The sequence below is a fragment of the Lucilia sericata genome, unplaced genomic scaffold (genome assembly GCF_015586225.1).
Source record: "Lucilia sericata isolate MDLA Ls3-8-SP2 unplaced genomic scaffold, ASM1558622v1 Contig001563F_arrow, whole genome shotgun sequence".
Classification (NCBI taxonomy): Eukaryota; Metazoa; Arthropoda; class Insecta; order Diptera; family Calliphoridae; genus Lucilia; species Lucilia sericata.
The window spans coordinates 51,786-72,779 of NW_023995485.1; the positions used below are offsets into that span (position 1 = coordinate 51,786).

At 31.2% G+C, this 20,994-nt stretch overlaps 3 protein-coding genes across 3 annotated transcripts; 1 reads left to right on the forward strand and 2 right to left on the reverse strand.

The window, feature by feature from the left end:
• The first annotated feature begins 265 nt into the window (after positions 1–265).
• Positions 266–2,341, forward strand: LOC119611951 (ATP synthase subunit delta, mitochondrial). Its single transcript, XM_037967644.1, has 4 exons — positions 266–427; positions 663–867; positions 1,678–1,889; positions 1,959–2,341. The coding sequence occupies exons 2-4, from the start codon at positions 669–671 to the stop codon at positions 2,019–2,021; spliced, it is 474 nt and encodes a 157-aa protein (XP_037823572.1). The 5' UTR covers positions 266–427; positions 663–668; the 3' UTR covers positions 2,022–2,341.
• A 7,512-nt stretch (positions 2,342–9,853) lies between these two features.
• On the reverse strand, positions 9,854–11,152 carry LOC119611949 (skin secretory protein xP2). The gene is made up of 2 exons (XM_037967642.1): positions 11,070–11,152; positions 9,854–10,993 (listed from the first exon to the last, which is right to left on the reverse strand). The coding sequence occupies exons 1-2, from the start codon at positions 11,073–11,075 to the stop codon at positions 9,854–9,856; spliced, it is 1,146 nt and encodes a 381-aa protein (XP_037823570.1). The 5' UTR covers positions 11,076–11,152.
• A 5,915-nt stretch (positions 11,153–17,067) lies between these two features.
• On the reverse strand, positions 17,068–18,328 carry LOC119611955 (keratin, type I cytoskeletal 9). Its single transcript, XM_037967648.1, has 2 exons — positions 18,233–18,328; positions 17,068–18,156 (listed from the first exon to the last, which is right to left on the reverse strand). Exons 1-2 carry the CDS (start codon positions 18,236–18,238, stop codon positions 17,194–17,196), a joined length of 969 nt encoding a protein of 322 aa, XP_037823576.1. The 5' UTR covers positions 18,239–18,328; the 3' UTR covers positions 17,068–17,193.
• Between the last annotated feature and the right edge of the window lie 2,666 nt (positions 18,329–20,994).

Below are 20,994 nucleotides of genomic sequence, written 5' to 3' on the forward strand. Positions count from 1 at the left end.
AAAAGAAAATCTTGATTTGTATGATTTTTTGGTAAAATCTTTGATGACTCTTAAAAAAGTCGTCTTTGATAACTTTTAATTAATATAAACCATTGTCTACGATTTCACTCAATGTGTCGATGTGTTTAAAGAAATAAATAGAACCATTAAAATCTGAATAATTCACTCGGTAAGTATATTTTATTAATGAAAAAGTGTAAAAATATTTTTCTAATAAGTTTTTGTCTGGCAACACGACACTACACTATCCCAAAAAAAGTGCTACCAATTTTTGCAAATGTCACCTAAACACTGACAGCTGTTAAATTTTCTCACAGGCCGCACTGACATTTCGCATTTTGGAGAACCGTAGCAGCCAAGGGTTTTTCATAGAATTTCCATAGGAATTTAACTGGAAACGCTCCCACAGACTTAAATAAATTAACAGGTAAATAAAAATCCAGCTTAAAAACTCCCGGAAAATCCACAGAATTATTGGCTAAAGAGTTATTTAACTAAAGCAAGTGAACAAATGTATGAAACTGTTATGTTTTGTTGTTTGGTCATAACCTACAAAGTTACATAATGGAAAAAATACGAGGATTTTTTTGGAAAAACTGAAATATTTTTAGTGTTTTTTACATAATAAGCATAATAATAATGTGAAATTTATAATTTTTTAGTTAATCATGTCTTTCGCTAAGAATGCTCGTATGTTGGCTACCCGTGGTGCCCGTTTCGTTCAAACCCGTGGTTATGCTGACGAGATGAAACTTACCTTTGCTGCCGCCAACAAGACTTTCTACGATAATGCCGAAGTACGTCAAGTCGATGTGCCCTCATTCTCTGGCAGCTTTGGTATCTTGGCCAAGCATGTACCAACTTTGGGTAAGTTTTAATCCTCAAAAATTTGGGGGAGCAATAGTTAATATTGTTTTAATCTGTATTGGAGATTAATTAGAGTTTTGTGGTTCATGTAGAGATTTATATAAAAGTTTTTTAAAGAATACTTTCGACTAGATTTATATGGAAAACTTTTGCAAAGAAACAAAACCGCGTCTTTGGTGTTTGTACAACAGTTTTCTATAGATAAATTGTCTTTGGTGAGTTTTTTTTTTAATAGAGAACTTTGTCAACTGGCATTTTTCTATAGAAATCGTTCATTGATTAGAATTCTACAGAAAAATTACCTTTGATGTGTTTTTTTGGAGAAAGCTTTGGCTTCTATGAATTTTCTACAGAAAAATGTTAGTTGATTAGTTTTCTTATAGAAAACTTTGACTTTGATGAGCTTTCTTAAAAAAATCTTTATATCTATTCGATGTGTTTCTATAGAAAACACTGTTTATGATGTTTTTTCTACAGAATACTTTGTCTTCCACGAGTTCTCTGTAATCTTTATCCTTTTTATATAAAACTTGTCCGAGTTTCTCCTAGAAACCATTGTCTTCAATGAGTTTTCTTTATAAAACTTGATCTTGATCTTGAAAACGTTATTTGTATTAAGTTTTCAATAAAAAAAACTTTGCTTTTGAGCAATTTTGTAAAACTATTTCATTTTGTTTCAGTTTACCATGAAAAAGTTATTCTTTAATCTGATTTTTATAGACAACTTTTCTCCAATCAGTTTTCTAAAAAGAAAAGAAAATTTTATTACAAAAACATTAATACTAATTGTGCTTTATTACATTACTAAAGCTGTCTTGAAACCCGGCGTTGTCCAAGTATACGAAGCTGATGGCAAGACCTCCAAATACTTCGTATCCAGCGGTACCATCTCCGTCAATGAAGATTCTTCCGTACAAGTTTTGGCCGAAGAAGCTCACAATGTTGCCGACATCGATGTAGCTGAAGCTCGTCAATTGTTGTCCCAATACCAATCAGCTCTTAGCTCTGCCTCCTCTGATTTGGTAAGTTTTTAATGAAACAAGTTGTAAAACATACATTTAATTATAATTTAAATATTTATTTTATTACAGGCTAAAGCTGAAGCTGCCATTGCCATTGAAGCTTGTGAAGCTCTTGTCAAAGCTGCCGAATAGATTTTCTTTCTAACTTTTGTTTAAGTCTAAAAAACAATCAAACAAAACACAACTCGTATAAATGCAACATCTTTAAAATTCCGTTAAAAACTTAATAAATTATTTAAGTGTAATAAAAATAAAAAAGGTTTTTAAAAAACCTCTTTAAAATTCTATACATCTTTGAATTTATAAAGCTGAAGTAAAGAGAGAATGAACGAGTTGTAAGAGAACTAATTTTAGCTCTTTATTTGTTGTTGAGTAATGAAAAGATGTATGAAATTATTAAACGTTTGGTATGATTATGAAATAATAAAACAAACACAAACCAAAACAAAATATAACATAAATACTAAAAAACAATCTTGGTTTTTAACTATAATTATCATTAGCATATGTTTTATCTACTTTTTGTACATAATTTTTTTGAAACTTGGTATTTTTTTATCAGGTTTAACAGTTTTTAAATATTCATAATGATTGTTGTTTGATTTTGTTTTATCTTCCCCTTTTTATTGATGTTTTTTCTCTTCTACTCTTTGTATAGGCGTATCTTCTCATATGTTTATAATTTATTGTTTTTTTTTTTTTTTAGATTAAAGCTTAACTTGCAACATTTCTCTATCAAATTTTTATTAATTTATTATACAAAAAGTTTATACATATTTCTCAAATACCTGGAAGCATTTTAATTTCTGCATTTATGTTTGTATTGTGTCCAGTCTGACCCCTTAATGAAGGTTATTATGTGTGTGTTATAGATCATAACTTGATGTTGTGATGCTGCGTTTGTTATTATTAAAAACAAGGTGTGTTTAACAATTCCTATATTGTTTTTTTAGAGTTTCACACATATTAATTACCTGGCTTTTTAACTAGTTTATTTATTTTATTGTTTAAAATGTAAAGTAGTACATCATTATTGTTTTGTTTATATTGTTTAAAATAGCAAATGATTTTTGTTTGCATTTTATTTTAATTTGCAAATTAATCAAGGTTTTGTTGTGAATTAGTCAAGGGTCTTCTTTGCATCCATTTAAATATCAAACAAATAACGGTAGACATTTTTTAAAAAATTAAATTGAATTATGCAGTTAATCGCTATACATTTTTGGAATAATTTTTATTGGATTTTTACATAAAAGATTTTTGTAAAAGTATGTATTCGATTAGATGATGAAAGTAGTTTAATGAATTTTCTTTTAAATACTTTATTTTGGATGAGTAATTTATAGAAGACTTGTTTTTTGATGAGTTTTCCATGGAAAACTTGGTTTTTGATAAGTTTTGTATAGATAACTCGATGTGTTTTCAGAAAAACTTGATCTTTGTAAGGTTTTTGAAAATTTCGAAAAGTTTTTATAAAGAAAACTTGATGTTTGATGAGTTTTGCAGAGATCATTTTGATATTAGATGAGTTTTCTATGAAAAACTTGATCTTCTATATGTTTTCTATAAAAAACTTAACATTTGATGAGTTTTCTAAAGAAAACTTGATCTATGAGTTTCCTAAAGAAAACTTTATCTATGAGTTTCCTAAACAAAATTTGATCTATGGTTTTTTTAAAGAAAACTTGATTTATGATTTTTCTAAAGAAAATTTGATCTTTGAAAACTTTTCTAACGAAAATGTGAACTTCGATATGTTTTTGTAAAGAAAACTTGATCTTTAATAAGTTTTGCATAGAAAAATTAGATCTTTGATCAGTTTTTTATAGAATCGATATTATATTTCATGAGGTTTTTATAGAAAACTTGATATTTGATGAGTTTTCTACAGAAAACTTGATCTTTTAAGAGTTTTCTATACAAAACTTGATTTTCAATGACTTTTCTTTAGAAAACTTGAAATTCGATGGGATTTATAAAGAAATCTGATCTTTTAGCAGTATGTTGTTGTTGTTGTAACAGCTAAAACTATACAATAATCTGGTTGGGGTGTTCTACATGAATGTCCAGGCCTAAAAATTGGACTACTTCAACTGGATGCGTCCATAAATCTATTGGACGGAGCGAATTAGGGTTGGCTGGGCAGTTGAATATGAGGTGGGGACCCTGACCACATGCAGGACATTCGTTGGCGACGGCACGATCTATACGTGACCAGTAGGCATTGAGCGTGTTGCTTCATCCCAATCGTAGTTGTGTCAGAACTACTCTTGCTGCAGCCCGTTACAGTCCTTATTTTGGCATTTTGGCAGCTTTGAATGTTTCTCCACTGGGTATCACTGAGCGAAGGTGACCACACTGGAGCAGCATAATTAACAACTGACCGACCAATCGTTTTATATGTAGCTAACAAGGTTTCTTTATTCATACCCCAAGCGCTGCCGGCTAGTGCTTTGAGAACCTTGTTTCTACTTCGCAATATCTGCGTGATTGCAGTGGCGTGAGCTGAGGAAGCAAAGAGGCTATCAAATGTGACCCCCAAAAGTGTAACAACAATACAATAGCAGTATGTTAGGATTGACAGATTAAACTTTCAGATGACATAACAGATTTTAAATAAATTGGTGTCTTCGTAATTTGAAAAATGATTCGGATTCAGTTCAATACTTTAGAAAAGTATACTTGTAGTTCAACTTTGACAAAAGTAAACAATGAGAATTTTTCGTTAATTTTTCTTTCTTCCTGAGTTATTGACATATGTACATAGTACATAGTTGATAACCGACTTAAACGAATATTGGGCAATTTTTATAAAAAAAAACTTCAATAATTTTGTCTTTATTTTAATTTTAAACCTTAATTTAATTTCCTGGATATTTAACATATTTATTAAAAATGGCAATTCCATTGAACTCTTCCACAAAAACTCTTCTCACTTTAAACTCTTTTACAATTTTCTTTCTACTTGTCAGTTCTTTTCGCAAATTCTAAACGTGCGGTTGACAATTGGCAAATTAATTTTACATATTAAATAAATATAATAAGAAAACTAAAATAAAATAAGTTTTATAATAAAAGTAGTAATAATTAAAATCTTAAACTAATAATAGTTTAAATAGTGCAAAAAATCAAAGTACAAATAGTTAAAAAATGTATTTCTATAAAAATACAATGTTTTGCTCTTGTCATTATTGTTGTTTTGTGTGTGTGTTTTTTTCGCGGTTTATTGTTGTTGTTGAGGAATACTGCAATTTGCCGGTATTTAGTAGTGTGTGTGTACGTGTGTTAAAAATCTTTTACAATTTCTTTTTACTTGTCAGTTTCTTTAGTAAATTCTAAACGTACGGTCTTCTCGTGACAAAGTTAATGAATAATTAATTAAATCTTATAAGAAAATTGAAAATAAATTCGTTTTAATAAGTAAATAATATTAATAAAACATTAATTGTTTATTTCGTGCTAAAAATTAAGTGCAAATAGTTTAAATAAAAGTATTTCTATAAAAAATACCATGAATGGTTTTTTCACTTGTCATTGCTGTAGTTCTGTGCTCTTTTCTGTGGCTTTTAGTTGTTGTTGTGGAGTATTGTAACTAGCCGGCTTAGAAAATGGTGTTTGTTTTTAAATCATACTAAAAAGATAATACATAATAAGAAGTTTATTTAGAAATAATAATGCAATTTTTTTTTTCGTATTTGTTGTTGTGACGTTCATATTACAATTTGCCGGTATTCCCATTTTTATTCGGAGTAAATGTACTTACACTGCTTTATAATTGGCTTTATACTTGCCAGTTTTTTAGTAAATTCCAAACGTGCAAGCTATTCGTGATAAAGGAAATTTAAAATTAATAACAAAATATTAAGTGATAAATATAAAAATGTCAATTACAAATAGAATGCAAGATTGTTTTTGCATTTGTTATTGTTGTTTAGTATTGCAATTCGTCGGCGTTTGATGAAAAAATTGGTGCGTATGTGTGTTTATGTAAAATAGAAAAACGTAAACAAAAAATTGTTAAATTGTCATGCTCCTGGAATGATTTCTGAAGTACGTATGTAATTGGTTTCATAACTGCTGTTAAAGGTTAATGCAGAAAAGAAGCCCATAACTACTTTGGTAAGTCAATTTTATAATTTTTTAAATTTAGTAACGTGTATTATGATAAAATTAAATCATTTATCAGTTTTTAAATGCGGATCGAATCTAAAGTCTAGTCTATAGTCTAGTCTATAGTCTAGTCTATAGTCTAGTCTATAGTCTAGTCTATAGTCTAGTCTATAGTCTAGTCTATAGTCTAGTCTATAGTCTAGTCTATAGTCTAGTCTATAGTCTAGTCTATAGTCTAGTCTATAGTCTAGTCTATAGTCTAGTCTATAGTCTAGTCTATAGTCTAGTCTATAGTCTAGTCTATAGTCTAGTCTATAGTCTAGTCTATAGTCTAGTCTATAGTCTAGTCTATAGTCTATAGTCTAGTCTATAGTCTAGTCTATAGTCTAGTCTATAGTCTAGTCTATAGTAGTCTATAGTCTATAGTCTAGTCTATAGTCTAGTCTATAGTCTAGTCTAGTTCTAGTCTATAGTCTAGTCTATAGTCTAGTCTATAGTCTAGTCTATAGTCTATAGTCTAGTCTATAGTCTAGTCTATAGTCTAGTCTATAGTCTAGTCTATAGTCTAGTCTATAGTCTAGTCTATAGTCTAGTCTATAGTCTAGTCTATAGTCTAGTCTATAGTCTAGTCTATAGTCTAGTCTATAGTCTAGTCTATAGTCTAGTCTATAGTCTAGTCTATAGTCTAGTCTATAGTCTAGTCTATAGTCTAGTCTATAGTCTAGTCTATAGTCTAGTCTATAGTCTAGTCTATAGTCTAGTCTATAGTCTAGTCTATAGTCTAGTCTATAGTCTAGTCTATAGTCTAGTCTATAGTCTAGTCTATAGTCTAGTCTATAGTCTAGTCTATAGTCTAGTCTATAGTCTAGTCTATAGTCTATCTATGTCTGTCTATAGTATAGTTCTATAGTCTAGTTTAGTCTAGTCTATAGGTCTGTATATAGTCTAGTCTATAGTCTAGTCTCTATAGTCTAGTCTTTAGTCTAGTCTATAGTATAGTCTATAGTCTAGTCTATAGTAGTCTATAGTCTAGCTATAGTCAGAGTTAGTCATAGTCTATAGTCTATAGTCTAGTCTATTAGTCTATAGTTTAGTCTATAGTCTAGTCTATGTCTAAGTCTATAGTCTATGTCTAGTCTATAGTCTAGTCTATAGTCTAGTCTCTATAGTTAGTCATAGTCTAGTCTATAGTCTAGTCTAAGTCTAGTCTATAGCTAGTCTATAGTCTAGTCATAGTCTAGTCTATAGTCTAGTCTATCGTCTAGTCTATAGTCTAGTCTATAGTCTAGTCATAGTTAGTCCTAGTTAGTCTATAGTCTAGTCTATAGCTCTAGTCTATAGTCTAGTCTATAGTCTAGTCTATAGTCTAGTCTATAGTCTAGTCTATAGTCTAGTCTATAGTCTAGTCTATAGTCTAGTCTATAGTCTAGTCTATAGTCTAGTCTATAGTCTAGTCTATAGTCTAGTCTATAGTCTAGTCTATAGTCTAGTCTATAGTCTAGTCTATAGTCTAGTCTATAGTCTAGTCTATAGTCTAGTCTATAGTCTAGTCTATAGTCTAGTCTATAGTCTAGTCTATAGTCTAGTCTAGTCTAGTCTATAGTCTAGTCTATAGTCTAGTCTATAGTCTAGTCTATAGTCTAGTCTATAGTCTAGTCTATAGTCTAGTCTATAGTCTAGTCTATAGTCTAGTCTATAGTCTAGTCTATAGTCTAGTCTATAGTCTAGTCTATAGTCTAGTCTATAGTCTAGTCTATAGTCTAGTCTATAGTCTAGTCTATAGTCTAGTCTATAGTCTAGTCTATAGTCTAGTCTATAGTCTAGTCTATAGTCTAGTCTATAGTCTAGTCTATAGTCTAGTCTATAGTCTAGTCTATAGTCTAGTCTATAGTCTAGTCTATAGTCTAGTCATAGTCTACTCTATAGTCTAATCTATAGTCTAATCTATAGTCTAGTATATGGTTAGTCTATAGTCTTGTCTATAGTCTATAGTCTAGTCTATAGTCTAGTCTATAGTCTAGTCTATAGTCTAGTCTATAGTCTAGTCTATAGTCTAGTCTATAGTCTAGTCTATAGTCTAGTCTATAGTATAGTCTATAGTTCTAGTCTATAGTCTAGTCTATAGTCTAGTCTATAGTCTAGTCTATAGTCTAGTCTATAGTCTACTCTATAGTCTACTCTATAGTCTAATCTATAGTCTAGTATATGGTTTAGTCTATAGCCTAGTCTGTAGTCTTGTCTATAGTCTATAGTCTAGTCTATAGTCTAGTCTATAGTCTAGTCTATAGTCTCATAGTCTAGTCTATAGTCTAGTCTATAGTCTAGTCTATAGTCTAGTCTATAGTCTAGTCTATAGTCTAGTCTATAGTCTAGTCTATAGTCTAGTCTATACTAGTCTATAGTCTAGTCTATAGTCTAGTCTATAGTCTAGTCTATAGTCTAGTCTATAGTCTAGTCTATAGTCTAGTCTAGTCTATAGTCTAGTCTATAGTCTAGTCTATAGTCTAGTCTATAGTCTAGTCTATAGTCTAGTCTATAGTCTAGTCTATAGTCTAGTCTATAGTCTAGTCTATAGTCTAGTCTATAGTCTAGTCTATAGTCTAGTCTATAGTCTATAGTCTAGTCTAGTCTAGTCTTACTCTATAGTCTAGTCTATAGTCTTGTCTATAGTCTAGTCCAGTCTAGTCTAGTCTAGTCTATAGTCTACTCTATAGTCTACTCTATATTCTACTCTATAGTCTAGTCTATAGTCTACTCTATAGTCTAGTCTATAGTCTTGTCTATAGTCTAGTCCAGTCTAGTCTAGCCTAGTCTATAATCTAGTGTAGTCTATAGTCTAGTCTATAGTCTAGTTTATAGCCTATATATCTATAGTATAGTCTATAGCCTAGTCTACAGTCTATTCTATAATCTACTTTCTTACAATTAAAGAGAGAGTTAAAAAAAAACGTTTGAGAATTAAAATTACGATACGGCAACTCTATAATTGTCTAATTGCAGAGAGCAAAATTAAATGTTTACAGTTATTGCACAATTTTACAAATTTCTTGTCACACAGTTCTATTTGTAATTTCATACGGTACGCAGTCGTGTTGGCAATTTGCAAAAGTTTTATATAAATAAAAGTACAAATGTTTTGTAAATTTTATAAAAAATAATACATACATGAATATGTAAATTGTTGTATTAGAAGTTCCGGTGAAAATAATTTAATATTAATCAAAAGTTATTAAAATATGTAAATACTATCAAAATGCTGCAGTCGACAGAGAAGTTTCTTCAGCAACGTTTTTCTAACGGGTTTTTTTCATTTGTTTGTTGTTTTGCATGAAGTGTTTTTGTAATAAATGCACATGTTTTGAAAAGAGTGTTAAAAGAAGAGAGATCAAACATGTTTAAATTTGTTTAAAAATGATTAAAGAAAAATATGTAAATTAATTTTCGTCATTAATTATGCGTGCGACCTTTAAAAATCTAATAAGGTGTGTGTATTGTGATAAAAAATATTTAAAAAATGTATCATTGTTTAGGAAATGAATAAAATAAATTAACCTGAATAAAACAGAAAGATCTGCAGCAAACTAAAGGTAAGTTTATAAACAAATTTCAATTCACATTTTAGACATATTTTTTAAAATGCAATTTAAAGTTTTGTTTTTGAAATAAATAAATATTTTGGATTTTTTTTCTAAAAAATTTTTATTAAACTATTACTTAAAAACTAAAGTACACAAAATGAATTTATGGTGTAACAAGACAGGTACAAAATGAGGTAGTACGTTTGTGTGTATGCGTGGGTGTATGTATGGCAATGTTTCAAATTTCCTCTTAGAGGATAAATATGTTTTCAATGCTTAATAATGGGGAGGTCCATAAGATTGAGCGGGAACATGAACGCTTGGAACAGGCTCAGGAGCGGTGAAGGTGGGGGCTGGTGCACTATATTGTGGTGCGGGAGGAAGATATTGAGCAGTAGGAGCACTGTATTGAGGAGCTGGGGCACTGTGTTGTGGAGCAGCGGGAGCTGTGTATTGGGGTGCTGGAGCAGTGTATTGTGGCACAGGGTTGAAAGCAGGAGCTGGAGCTTGTACGGGAGGCAAGTAAGTGTTTTCGGGGGCAGCTACAGAGGCACTTGGGAAAGAACCGGAGGCTTGAGCTGAAGATTGAGTTTGCACTTGCTCATGAATCACACGAATAACTTTAGCTGGAGCACTGGCTTGTTGTTGAACAGCAGCACCGCTAGAAACAGCATTTTGATGGATGACCTTAATGATTTTAGCAGGAGCCGAAACAGGTCCGGGTGCAGAACCCAAGGAACCAGAAGAAGATCCAGCATGGTGTTGTTCATGATGATGAACAACATTAATTACTTGAGGAGCAGGAGCAGCAGGTGCAGGGGCTGGGCCATAATTGTAACCACCAGCTGAGGAAGCAGCAGAGGATTCAGCTTGTTGGTGAATAACATTAATGACTTGAGGAGCGGCAGCATGAGCACCATGACCACCATGACTGTGAGAAGCAGCAGATTCTTGATGAATTACTTTAATAACCTGAGGAGCAGAAGCATGACCATGACCACCGTGACCTACTGCTGGAGCAGCTTCTTGGTGAATAACCTTAACGACTTGGGGAGCAGGAGCTGGACCATGACCATGACCATAACCACCATGACTAGATGATTCTTGGTGGATGACTTTAATAATTTGAGGAGCAGCAGCTGGACCAGGGCCATAACTATCACCACCATGTCCATGTTCTTCATTGACAAATTTCACTTTTATAATTTTGTCGGGAGCGCTGTGGCCATGATCGTGTTCATAATGACTGTGATAAGATTCGCTAATATAACCGCCACCATGACCATGATCGTGTCCATGATCATGTCCGTGACCATGGCTAATGGAGGCACCACCACCACCGCCGCCGCCACCTCCTAAGATTCCCAAAAAGCCAGCATTAGCCACAGCAAACAAAGCACACATACATACGAACAACTGTAAAAGATTAAAAGAAAAATGTTCATTAGCTTTCTGATTCCTTTATTTGTATTTCCTCTCCCTTATTTCTTACCTTCATTTTGTTATTTCCTCCGCTTGAATGTTACAAAATTTGTTAATGTGTCTATCTCAGAATATGACTCTCAGATGAATGTTGTCATTTGATTACATTTCAAGAGTTTTTATACTCGATCATCTTGATCTTTTTCTAACACAACATTTATGATAATAGTCTAATAAACTTGCATCAAACAATAGATTTTATTTCTTTAAAATAACTTGTACTCAAATATTTTCTTTAACTTGGTACTCAGCAATAGAGCTAGTTAAACGTCATTCAGCAGCAGGCATTCATTGATCATGCCCAGCAATCATCTTCAGCAAACATTATTTTTTTTTATCTTTTTCTTTTGTATTAATGAGATATTGTTACTTGAGAGATTTGTCTTTTATGAATTTAATGTGACCGACATGTTTGAGTTTGGGTCGTTCTAGTGCCTATTAGAGTTGTACTTTAAAATACCGAAACTACAATATAAACTAGACTATAGATTACGATATAGACTAGATTATATACTAGACTATAAACTAAACTATAGAATAGACTACCTATACTAAACTATATACTAGACTGTAGGCTAGACTATAGATTAGACTATGGATTATAAATTAGAATATATACTTGACTCTAGATTAGAATAAGACTATCCTATAGACCAGACTATACTAGACTATAGATTAGAATATATACCAGAGTAAATAAAAAAGGTCATTATCGACTGGACTATAAACGATGCTATAAACTGGAATATAATCTAGAATTTGGTATAAACAATATACTAGACTAATTGATCCAATCCCACACTCTAACGTTTATATTAATCCAATGATCAAAGTCCATATATAGGACCAACTTGCAAAATTTATTCGGCATAGCCGAATATAACAATCTTACTTTATAATTTAAATCATACCAAAATTACCGCTAAAATATATTTTTAGCGCACTACCGTTACCGCTAAAATACCATTATTGAAATAAGTCAAAATACCGATAACGCTAAGATACCATTACCGAATTAAGCCAAAATATAGATTCCGCTAAAATATCAATACCGAAATAAGTTATAATACCGATACCGCTACCTTATCACCGTTTTGAACCCTTGCTCAAAAGTGATCCTCTAAGATTAGTCTTAAGTTTTTTCTAGAGAATTCGCACGTCTATATTGTAGATTAAATTTTGATAAGTTACAGATCTTTTCCCGTTCCCACGATAATTCATTTCTTTTTTAATTTTTTATAAATTTTCTTTTTATAAAAAATTTTCTATAAATTTTCTTTTTTTATATCGATAAATTTCTTCTTTATAGAAAATTGTCTCTTTTTATATGTACATTTTTTAGCTTTTATAGAAAAAATGTTTGGTAAAAAAAGAAAAGAAGAAAGAAAATTTTCTATAAATTTTTTGATAATTTTTCTTTTTATACAAAATTTTCTCTTTTACTGCAAATTGTAGATAAATGTTCAATAAATTTTCTCTTTTTATATAAAAATTTCTCATTTTATAGACATTCTTCGATAAATTTTCTTTTTTTAAAAAATTTTTTCTATAAATTTTGAAAATTTTCAATAAAAAAGTATAGAAAATGTTCACTAAATTTTCTTTTTCGATAAAGTTTTAATTATCTCTTTTTATATAAAATTTTCCATAAATTTTCGCATATTATACAAAATTGTAGACATAAAAATTTCCATAAATTTTCTCATTTTATAGAAAATTGTCGACATATTTTCTCTTTTTTCCATAAATTTTCTCTTTTTATAAAATTGTTTGTTAAATTGTTTCCTAAAATTTTCCATTTTTAAGAAAATTATCTAAAAATTTTATCATTTTATACACATTCTTCGATAAATCTTTTCTTTTTAAAAACAATTTGTGATAAATTTTATCTTTTGATAGAAAACTTACTTTTTTTAAAGAAAATTGTCCATAAATTTTTTAATTTTATAGAAAATTGTCGACATATTTTCTCTCTTTATAGATCAAATTTTCTCATTTTATAGAAATTTTTTGTTAAATTCTTTCATTAAATTTTTCTTTTTTATAAAAACTTCCCGATAAATTTTCTCTTTTTTATATAAATTTTCCGATTTTTCTTTTTTTTAGAAAAATTTCGATAAATTTTTATTTTTATAAAAGTTTTCAATAAATTTTATTTTTATAAAAAATTTTCGATAAATTTACATTTTTCGATAAAAATTTATGTTTTTATCGCAAAAAAATCCGATATATTTTCTCTTTTTATATAAAACTTTTGCAAATATTTTAAATTTTATAGAAAATTTTCGATAAATCTTCTTTATTATAAATATTTTTCATAAATTCACTTTTTTAAAGAAAATTTTCTATTAATTCGGTTTTTTTTTCGATAAATTAACTGCTTTAGAAAATTTTCGATAAACTTTTTCTTTTTAAAGAAAATGTTATAGAAAATTATCAATAATTTTTTATAGTACATTTTTGGTCAAAATTTTGGATATATTTATAGAATTTTTAATAAATTTATGTGATAAATTTAAATTTTAAAAAATATTTCTATCAATTCTTTATTTTAAAATGATTTTGTTTTAAAAATGTCTTTAGGTTAGGTTAGGTTGATAGGAGGATGTATACTACATCAAATCCGAAGAAATACACCTAGGCCACTATCGGGCCTGTTGTGCGCTCCAATTCAAGAAAAAAAAAAATTGTTCACTGAATGTATTATTTTTCCATGTTCAGAAACTCAGTTTCCTGGACGTAATTCCTAAGAATCTTCCAATCGGTGTTGGTTAAGAATGTTATTTCCGGAATAACATCACTTCCAAGATACTTGGATCTAACTTCGACCAATGCCTGGCAATGGCAAAGAAAGTACTCCAGAGTTTCACTGTCCTCTCCACATGCTCTACATTCGTCTGAATCCGCACGTCCAATTTTGTATAGATGTGCTCGTAATCCTGTGTGTCCACTCAGAATACGTACCATCATACTAACCTCAGACTTGCTCATTTTGAGAAGATTTCTCGTCTTGCTCTCATCAGGGTCACCCCATAGAATCTTTGTGGTTCTACCCACCGTTTCATTATTCCAAGAGGCCTTATGGGATTCTCTCATCCATATTTTTAATTCAGCTTTTGTTGCGTCGAATGGTTTTGCATTTGTCAGGTTAACTACATCGAGCTCCCTTCCCTTTAAAGCTATTACATTCACCCTTTCGTTGCCGACTACTCCCGAGTGGCCAGGTACCCATATGATGTGAACCTTACCATAAAAATGTCTTTAAATAAAATACAAAAATAGTTGGTCCCATTCTTCAACACATCACGCTTAATAACGCTTAAAAATTCGTATGCAACATTACCTGTTTTTTTTTTTTCATTAAATAAAACTGGATGCCTATCATTATGATTTTTTTTAATAATTCCCAATTTTATTTTTTGGACAAAAGAAATTTAATACGACACCGACATCAAACAAACTTTAAAAATCAAAAACGAATTGATTTTCTAACAACGCCTATGTACGAAATTTTGCATATTTTTAACATAAAAGTGGTTAAAGTTACACATTTTTATGATTAATAACAATAATCAAAGGTGGTCGATCAGGTTTACTTTAAAATGACATTCAAATGATTTTTTACAGCATCAACAACAAACAATAAACTATGTAATATTAACATACCAACAAAAACCACATTTAAAGATGTTTTGCATCATCTTTTTTTTTAAATTTAATTTCTAGTTATTACAATTCGTTACAATTTGAAATTTGAATGCAATGTTGTTTATTATTATGTTGTTCGTTATAGTAAATTTGAAAAATGTTTATCGATGTCGATTGTTTTTGTGTGCATGCTTCTGGTCAACCTTGTAATAAACTCTTGTTACAAATATGTAAAACATGCATTTTACATAATTTTTTGTGCAGCATTTTTAGTTGTGTTTCAATTAAGTTTTTAGATATATTCATTGCCAGTTAATTTGTGTTATGTGCAGGTTAAGTTATTAGAGACATTAGATACTCGTTCTTCAAATGTTTTTTTTAACGGAAATTTTTCTCATCTAATTAGTTAATAATGGACCGATCTCTATATGTGGGCCTAGGTGAAATCATGAAGCTATATTTATTTTTTTCAATACCAAATAAACACTATCAATGGAGAATAATTGTAGAAATGTTTAGACCTGAAACCCTCCCGTTTGGACGGCCAGACAGACTTATGGACGGACACAATTAACTAGATAGTCTTAAAAACGAATAAGAACCCAGAATATATACATATGTGGGCTATATACTAATAATTTGGAATAACAAGATCAATACACTCCGACCTTTTTTTTTGATGCTGGGTATAAAATAAACTTCTTATTTCCTATAAAAAAACACTAGTTTAAGAAATGGATCGATCAATACATTTTATTAATCAAAGCCTCCTCTCAAGCATCAAATTTAGAATAATCTTCTATGATCTCGATTTTTTCTGAAATAAAATCAAAAAATCTCTATCAACTAATTGAGAAAAGGAACTTGTTTTGTGATCACTTATAATTCCGACCGGACTGGACTTTATCTTTAGTTTTCTACAGAACTTTGTTTCAAATCATTTAAAATATCCAAACATATATTATGATGATCGCGCTGGACTCAATAAAAAATGTTTTTGGTAAATATACGATTCATAGGGAATAGAAACATTTGTTACAAGATCTTCAATTTAGCTTCTAATGAAAATAAGAAAAAAGATTGATCAGTGATCTTCAATAAATAAAATGAATGAATGGTGATAGCATTTGTTAAAATTATAATTTTTTAACACGTTGTAGGGTTAAAACCAATAATATTTGTAAAAAAAAGTATACTTTTAGGATGAGCCCCAAAAAACGATCTTTATTCAAAGTGTGAACGTATACTTGTTTGTTATTCATGGTGTAATATTCAACAGGGAATATAATATAAACTGTCAATGAATATTTTTAAAAAAAGATTTTAAAATACATATTGCTTAACATTTGTTTATAAGTTTAAATAACTTATTTTAAAACTAGTTTCAAAAAACAAAATAATATACGATTTATTATCTCGTCATTAGATACAAAAACTAATAATGAAACAAAATTGTCATATTTGTATGGGAGCTATGATCGATTTTAAATCGATCTTCAAAAATGGGTCACTCTTTAAATTAAACCTCTTTTTGTTTGCGGAGTAATTTTACATTTGAATAACGAAATTATTTTCAACTTTAATCCAAAGTGAGTCTGGTGTTATTCCACAAATTGTTCCACAATTCTAGCGTTTCCTAACTTATCGCAATTGTGCTTGCCATTGAATATCACCTATAATCCCCATTATCGTACAAATATGGATGCTGTATAGATGCAAAAGCCAAAAGAGCAATACAGACTTTATTGGCTTAAATAAAAGATCATTCTTGGATTCAGCACCCTATCAAACAATTAATATTTGGCTTATTAAGTTCGGCGATCGTGTTATCAACATTCTTGACGATATCAATTATAGGGATTAGAGCTGTGACTTGACCCCTCTACGCTTCTAATATCATCCGATGCATTCGTTTGATACAACCTCTTGGAAATTTGGATAAGCTATTGTAAAACATGTTACTTTGGATTGGTGATCAAAATTCTGCTAATATGAGAAATATAATGTCGGATATTATTCGAATTTGTTAACTTAAGTAAATTTTTATTCTACCTCAACCAGAGTTTACTAAATGCGATGTTAACTACATAATTAATTCATATTTTTGACTCACCCATTTTGATAATCAAGATCTTATCACAATTATGTTTGATATTCGATCAGAACGATCGTTTAAAGACCTTTTTAAAAACAGTTTAAAACTGTTTGTTCAACTATTTAGTTACTTAAACTCTGATTAAAACTATAGCAAAGTAAAATATTTGATTTTTTCTTTTATTTTTTTTTAAATACAAATCAATAAATAAACAATTTATTTATTTTTCTTATAAATTAAGAAGTAATACATTATCAATGAATCAATAAAATGATTCACAGACATGATTACCAAAACTATAAATATATAATTTACTAAAAATTTAAATAAAATGACCTTAACTAAGAGCCTACATATGAAATGACACACTAATGACTTTGGGATGTAAAAATTACCAGCCATGGCCGTGGGAAGGAGGACCATGTGGTGGTGGTCCATGGACTGGAGGACCATGTGAGGAATGGCCATGAGCTGGAGCTGGATGAGCAGCAGCAGGAGTTTCTTCAACACGCATTACTTTAAGAACTCCCTTTTGGATAACATGACCACCAGAGTAGAGGCTATTGGTTTTGCCATTGCTGCGGGTAATAACAGCCTTACCCTTTTGTCCAAAGTGGGCAATCAATTGAGAGTTGACATCATCACCGCCACCAGAGATAAAACCACCACCGGAACCATGATGAGCATCATCTTGTAAGATAACTTGTAAAATTTGTGGCAAAATAGCATTCAATTGAGAGTTCACGCCATGAGAACCGCCATGAGCATAACCAGAGGCATAAGAAGAACCAGAGGACCAACCATGAGAGCCGCCAGCAGAGTAGCCATGATCTACATGAGCAGGACCAGAACTTTCGGTGATAACTTTGAAAATTTGGGCATCACCACCAGCAGAGGAACCGCCGTGATAACTGTGATCACCACCAGCATAACTATGATCAGAAGAGCCATAACTATGACCACTGGCATAACCACCGCCATAGGAGTGACCACCACCATGACCTTGATCCAAAATGACTTTAATAACTTGAGGAGAACCACCATGACTATGGCCATGATCGTGACCGTGATCATGACCGTGATCGTGACCATGATCGTGAGAATAACTGTAACCATGAGCATAAGATCCACCATGGCTACTGCCATGACCGCTGGAGTAGATAACATCATGACCACCACCGTGACCGTGACCATGACCATGATCTCCATGACCACCGCCATGAGTTGGTGTTGCTACAACATTATAGGTTACATGACTGCCACTTGATCCACCACTACCACCGCCTTTGCCTCCCAAAAGACTCAAAAATGTGGCATTGCAGACACATACTGTGGCCAATAAGCAAACGAAAATCTAAAATCGCAAAAGAAAATTGATTATAATTTAAAAAAAAACTATTCACCCAATAATATAAAACCAAAGTACACACCTTCATTTTAGTTCAGTCTGTGTTTAAAGTTTGTTGGATAATCCAGATAATAGGTCGAACTGAACCTGTAAACAGTAAATGTATGAATGATATGACTTTCTAGCATTTCCCTTGGTTTTATACTTATCCCATATATGGCTGGTCGGTCGGTCGGTCGTTCGTTCTCCCAATCAAACGATTAACCCAAAATCAATGTCATTTAGCTGGTTTGGACATCAGCATTTACATCCGCAGCAACAGCAGAGCACAATATTAACAAAAACAAAAAATATATATTTAAAACATGATTATTTCTTCATCGCCCTAACAAACAGCAATGGCAATATGTAGCAAAAGCAGCAGCAATAGCCACTGAACTCTGGCAGAAAGAGGAGCTCAACAAAAACTTTTTTTTGTATGGATTTCAAAATTTCTTTTCAAACCGAAATAAAACTCATCAATTGACTTGTTGATTGTTGGTGTATAGTAGATATAATCATTAACGAAATAAAATTTTACAAAAAATAAAAAAGATGAAAAAAAAGTCTAACTATAAATATTTTTAAACATTTTTGCATAAATTTCAAACAAATTATATTCACACACGTTCAACATCATAATATTGCTCTCTTGAAGAAAAAAAATAAATTTTCAAAATAATAAAAACAAAAAAAAAAAACTATTAACAAATTCATCGAGCATCATTATCATATCAACCTAAGACGTAGTGAAAAAAGTGGCAAAAGCAGCTAAATGAAATTTGTTGTAACTCTTCCACTGGTAACACTAACCTTGGTCAATACATTTGTTATTGCGTGTATTTGTGTCTTTCTATTTACATTAATTTGATCGTTATCTGGTTAAAATTTTCTTCTTTTTGATTTTAATTTACTTTTGATTGTTTTTTTTTTCTCCCTTTCTCGCTCTTGGTATTTTTCTGCTCTCTCAAATATGTATATGATCATTTTATAGACTATTTATTTAAAACTTGTCTCAGTAATTTTTCGGGTCAAATTTTGTGGTCATCAATCGAAAAAATATTTTATAATTAATTAATCATTTGATTTGTAATCACTTGATTATTTTTTATTCATTCATTGTTTTTTTCTAGTTACCATAATGGATCTTTTTAGACGTTCAGTCTAGAGTTCAGTGTGTGTTAAATTGATTTTGTTTACTATTTTTAATATGAATAATTACAAATTATTCCGTTAAAAATAAATTTATTCTTTAGAGAAGAATTTTTGATAAATGTGTTTTTCCCCTACATATTGATATTGTTGGTTTGAGCGGGATGTTTGTAACATCAAAATAAAGACCAAAAATCTCAACTTCAAATGAACTAAATAACTCAGATTCAGTTTTGAATCGGTGCTGTTTTGAATCGTAGCAGGGAGTTGATGACATTCTATGAGTCCTTCGTTATTTTACAGTACAGAAGTAGAGTTTGGGAGGCGTTACTTAAACACACCTCCCAAACGTCATATATCACAGTGGTACTTTTTCAACCTCAAGGTAAGCTAGAGACGATTCAGCTTCATCCGTTTGTGCCTTGCAAAGAACACGCAGGTGGAAACTTGGTTCCGCCTTTACAAGCACTTTGTTTGAATACCTGTAATCTCTGACCCTTGCTGTCCCGTTGCGTAATTTCCGAGATGTAAAACATCTCTTTCGTTTACAACCATGCAAATGGGATAGTCTCTGTTGATTCGGAAACATCACCTAAAGATTACGAAACCATTAAATAATGCCTCTAACATACCCTAACAAGGAAGAGAATTTCAATGGTGTCACTTGTATAAGATACCGTATATTCATCCCCATTCAACCCAGAACTATTCTCATTAATTAACACATTCATGTAGACAAACATCCGATACCCCGAAGGGACCTATCCAATGACCAGGCCAGTATAATCATTTATCCATTCCGCATCTCATTCAATTGACACTAGCCACTTGTATAAGATACCGTATATTCATCCCCATTCAACCCAGAACTATTGTCATTAATTGATACATTTATTGAGACAAACATCCGATACCCCGAAGGGACCTATCCAATGACTATGCCAGTATAATCATTCAACCATTCCACATCTTATTCAATTGACACTAGCCAATTCCCAATGCTTAGTATTTGTTGCCAACCAACCAACTTTCTCTTCCCCCGATTTTGGGTTTAAACTACAGCTAATACGTGCACTCCGAAGGGACCTATCCAATTAACAGGGACCTAACTAATGACCTGCAGTATACCGGTTCCCGAGGCACCATAGATCAAATCATTCTAAGGAAAAGCGGAGGTTATATTTGACACCACCAATCTTTAGTTCCGGCAGTCTATAGGTACTTTTAGCACCACTTTTCTCTCAGATTTCAACAACTTCAAGATTGAGAAGGTCATCGAGGGGGAATTTTACAGTACAATGCAATGTTTGTACTATTCGATATCCCTTTTTTCACTGTCACCAATTTGGTTAGCAACATCTTTGAGAGAAAAATTGGTGGAAGTGAAAAGCGTCCAATTAAGATCCGTTAGGATCTTGTCTACAAATTGTCCAAAAACTGTTCTGTTACGATCTCAGTTGTACCAAAATTGATATTGATTTGATTGTTTCTTTCCAAATGATCTTTTGGCGTGGGTTAAAACAAATCAGTTGTATTGAAATCGCCATAATTGTTTAATATGTCTCTTTGTGGCCTTCCTCTGCGCTTCTAGACAGTCGACGGAGTGGACTGTCAGATAATATAACTGATCTTACAAACAAATATGCCTTCCGA

Excerpts from the sequence above, each read along its gene's own strand:
- LOC119611951 (XM_037967644.1), top strand. The coding sequence starts at position 669 with ATGTCTTTCGCTAAGAATGCTCGTATGTTGGCTACCCGTGGTGCCCGT. Across the intron at positions 868-1,677 it reads CAAGCATGTACCAACTTTGG|CTGTCTTGAAACCCGGCGTT; the intron begins GTAAGTTTTAAT and ends ACATTACTAAAG. Across the intron at positions 1,890-1,958 it reads GCTCTGCCTCCTCTGATTTG|GCTAAAGCTGAAGCTGCCAT; the intron begins GTAAGTTTTTAA and ends ATTTTATTACAG.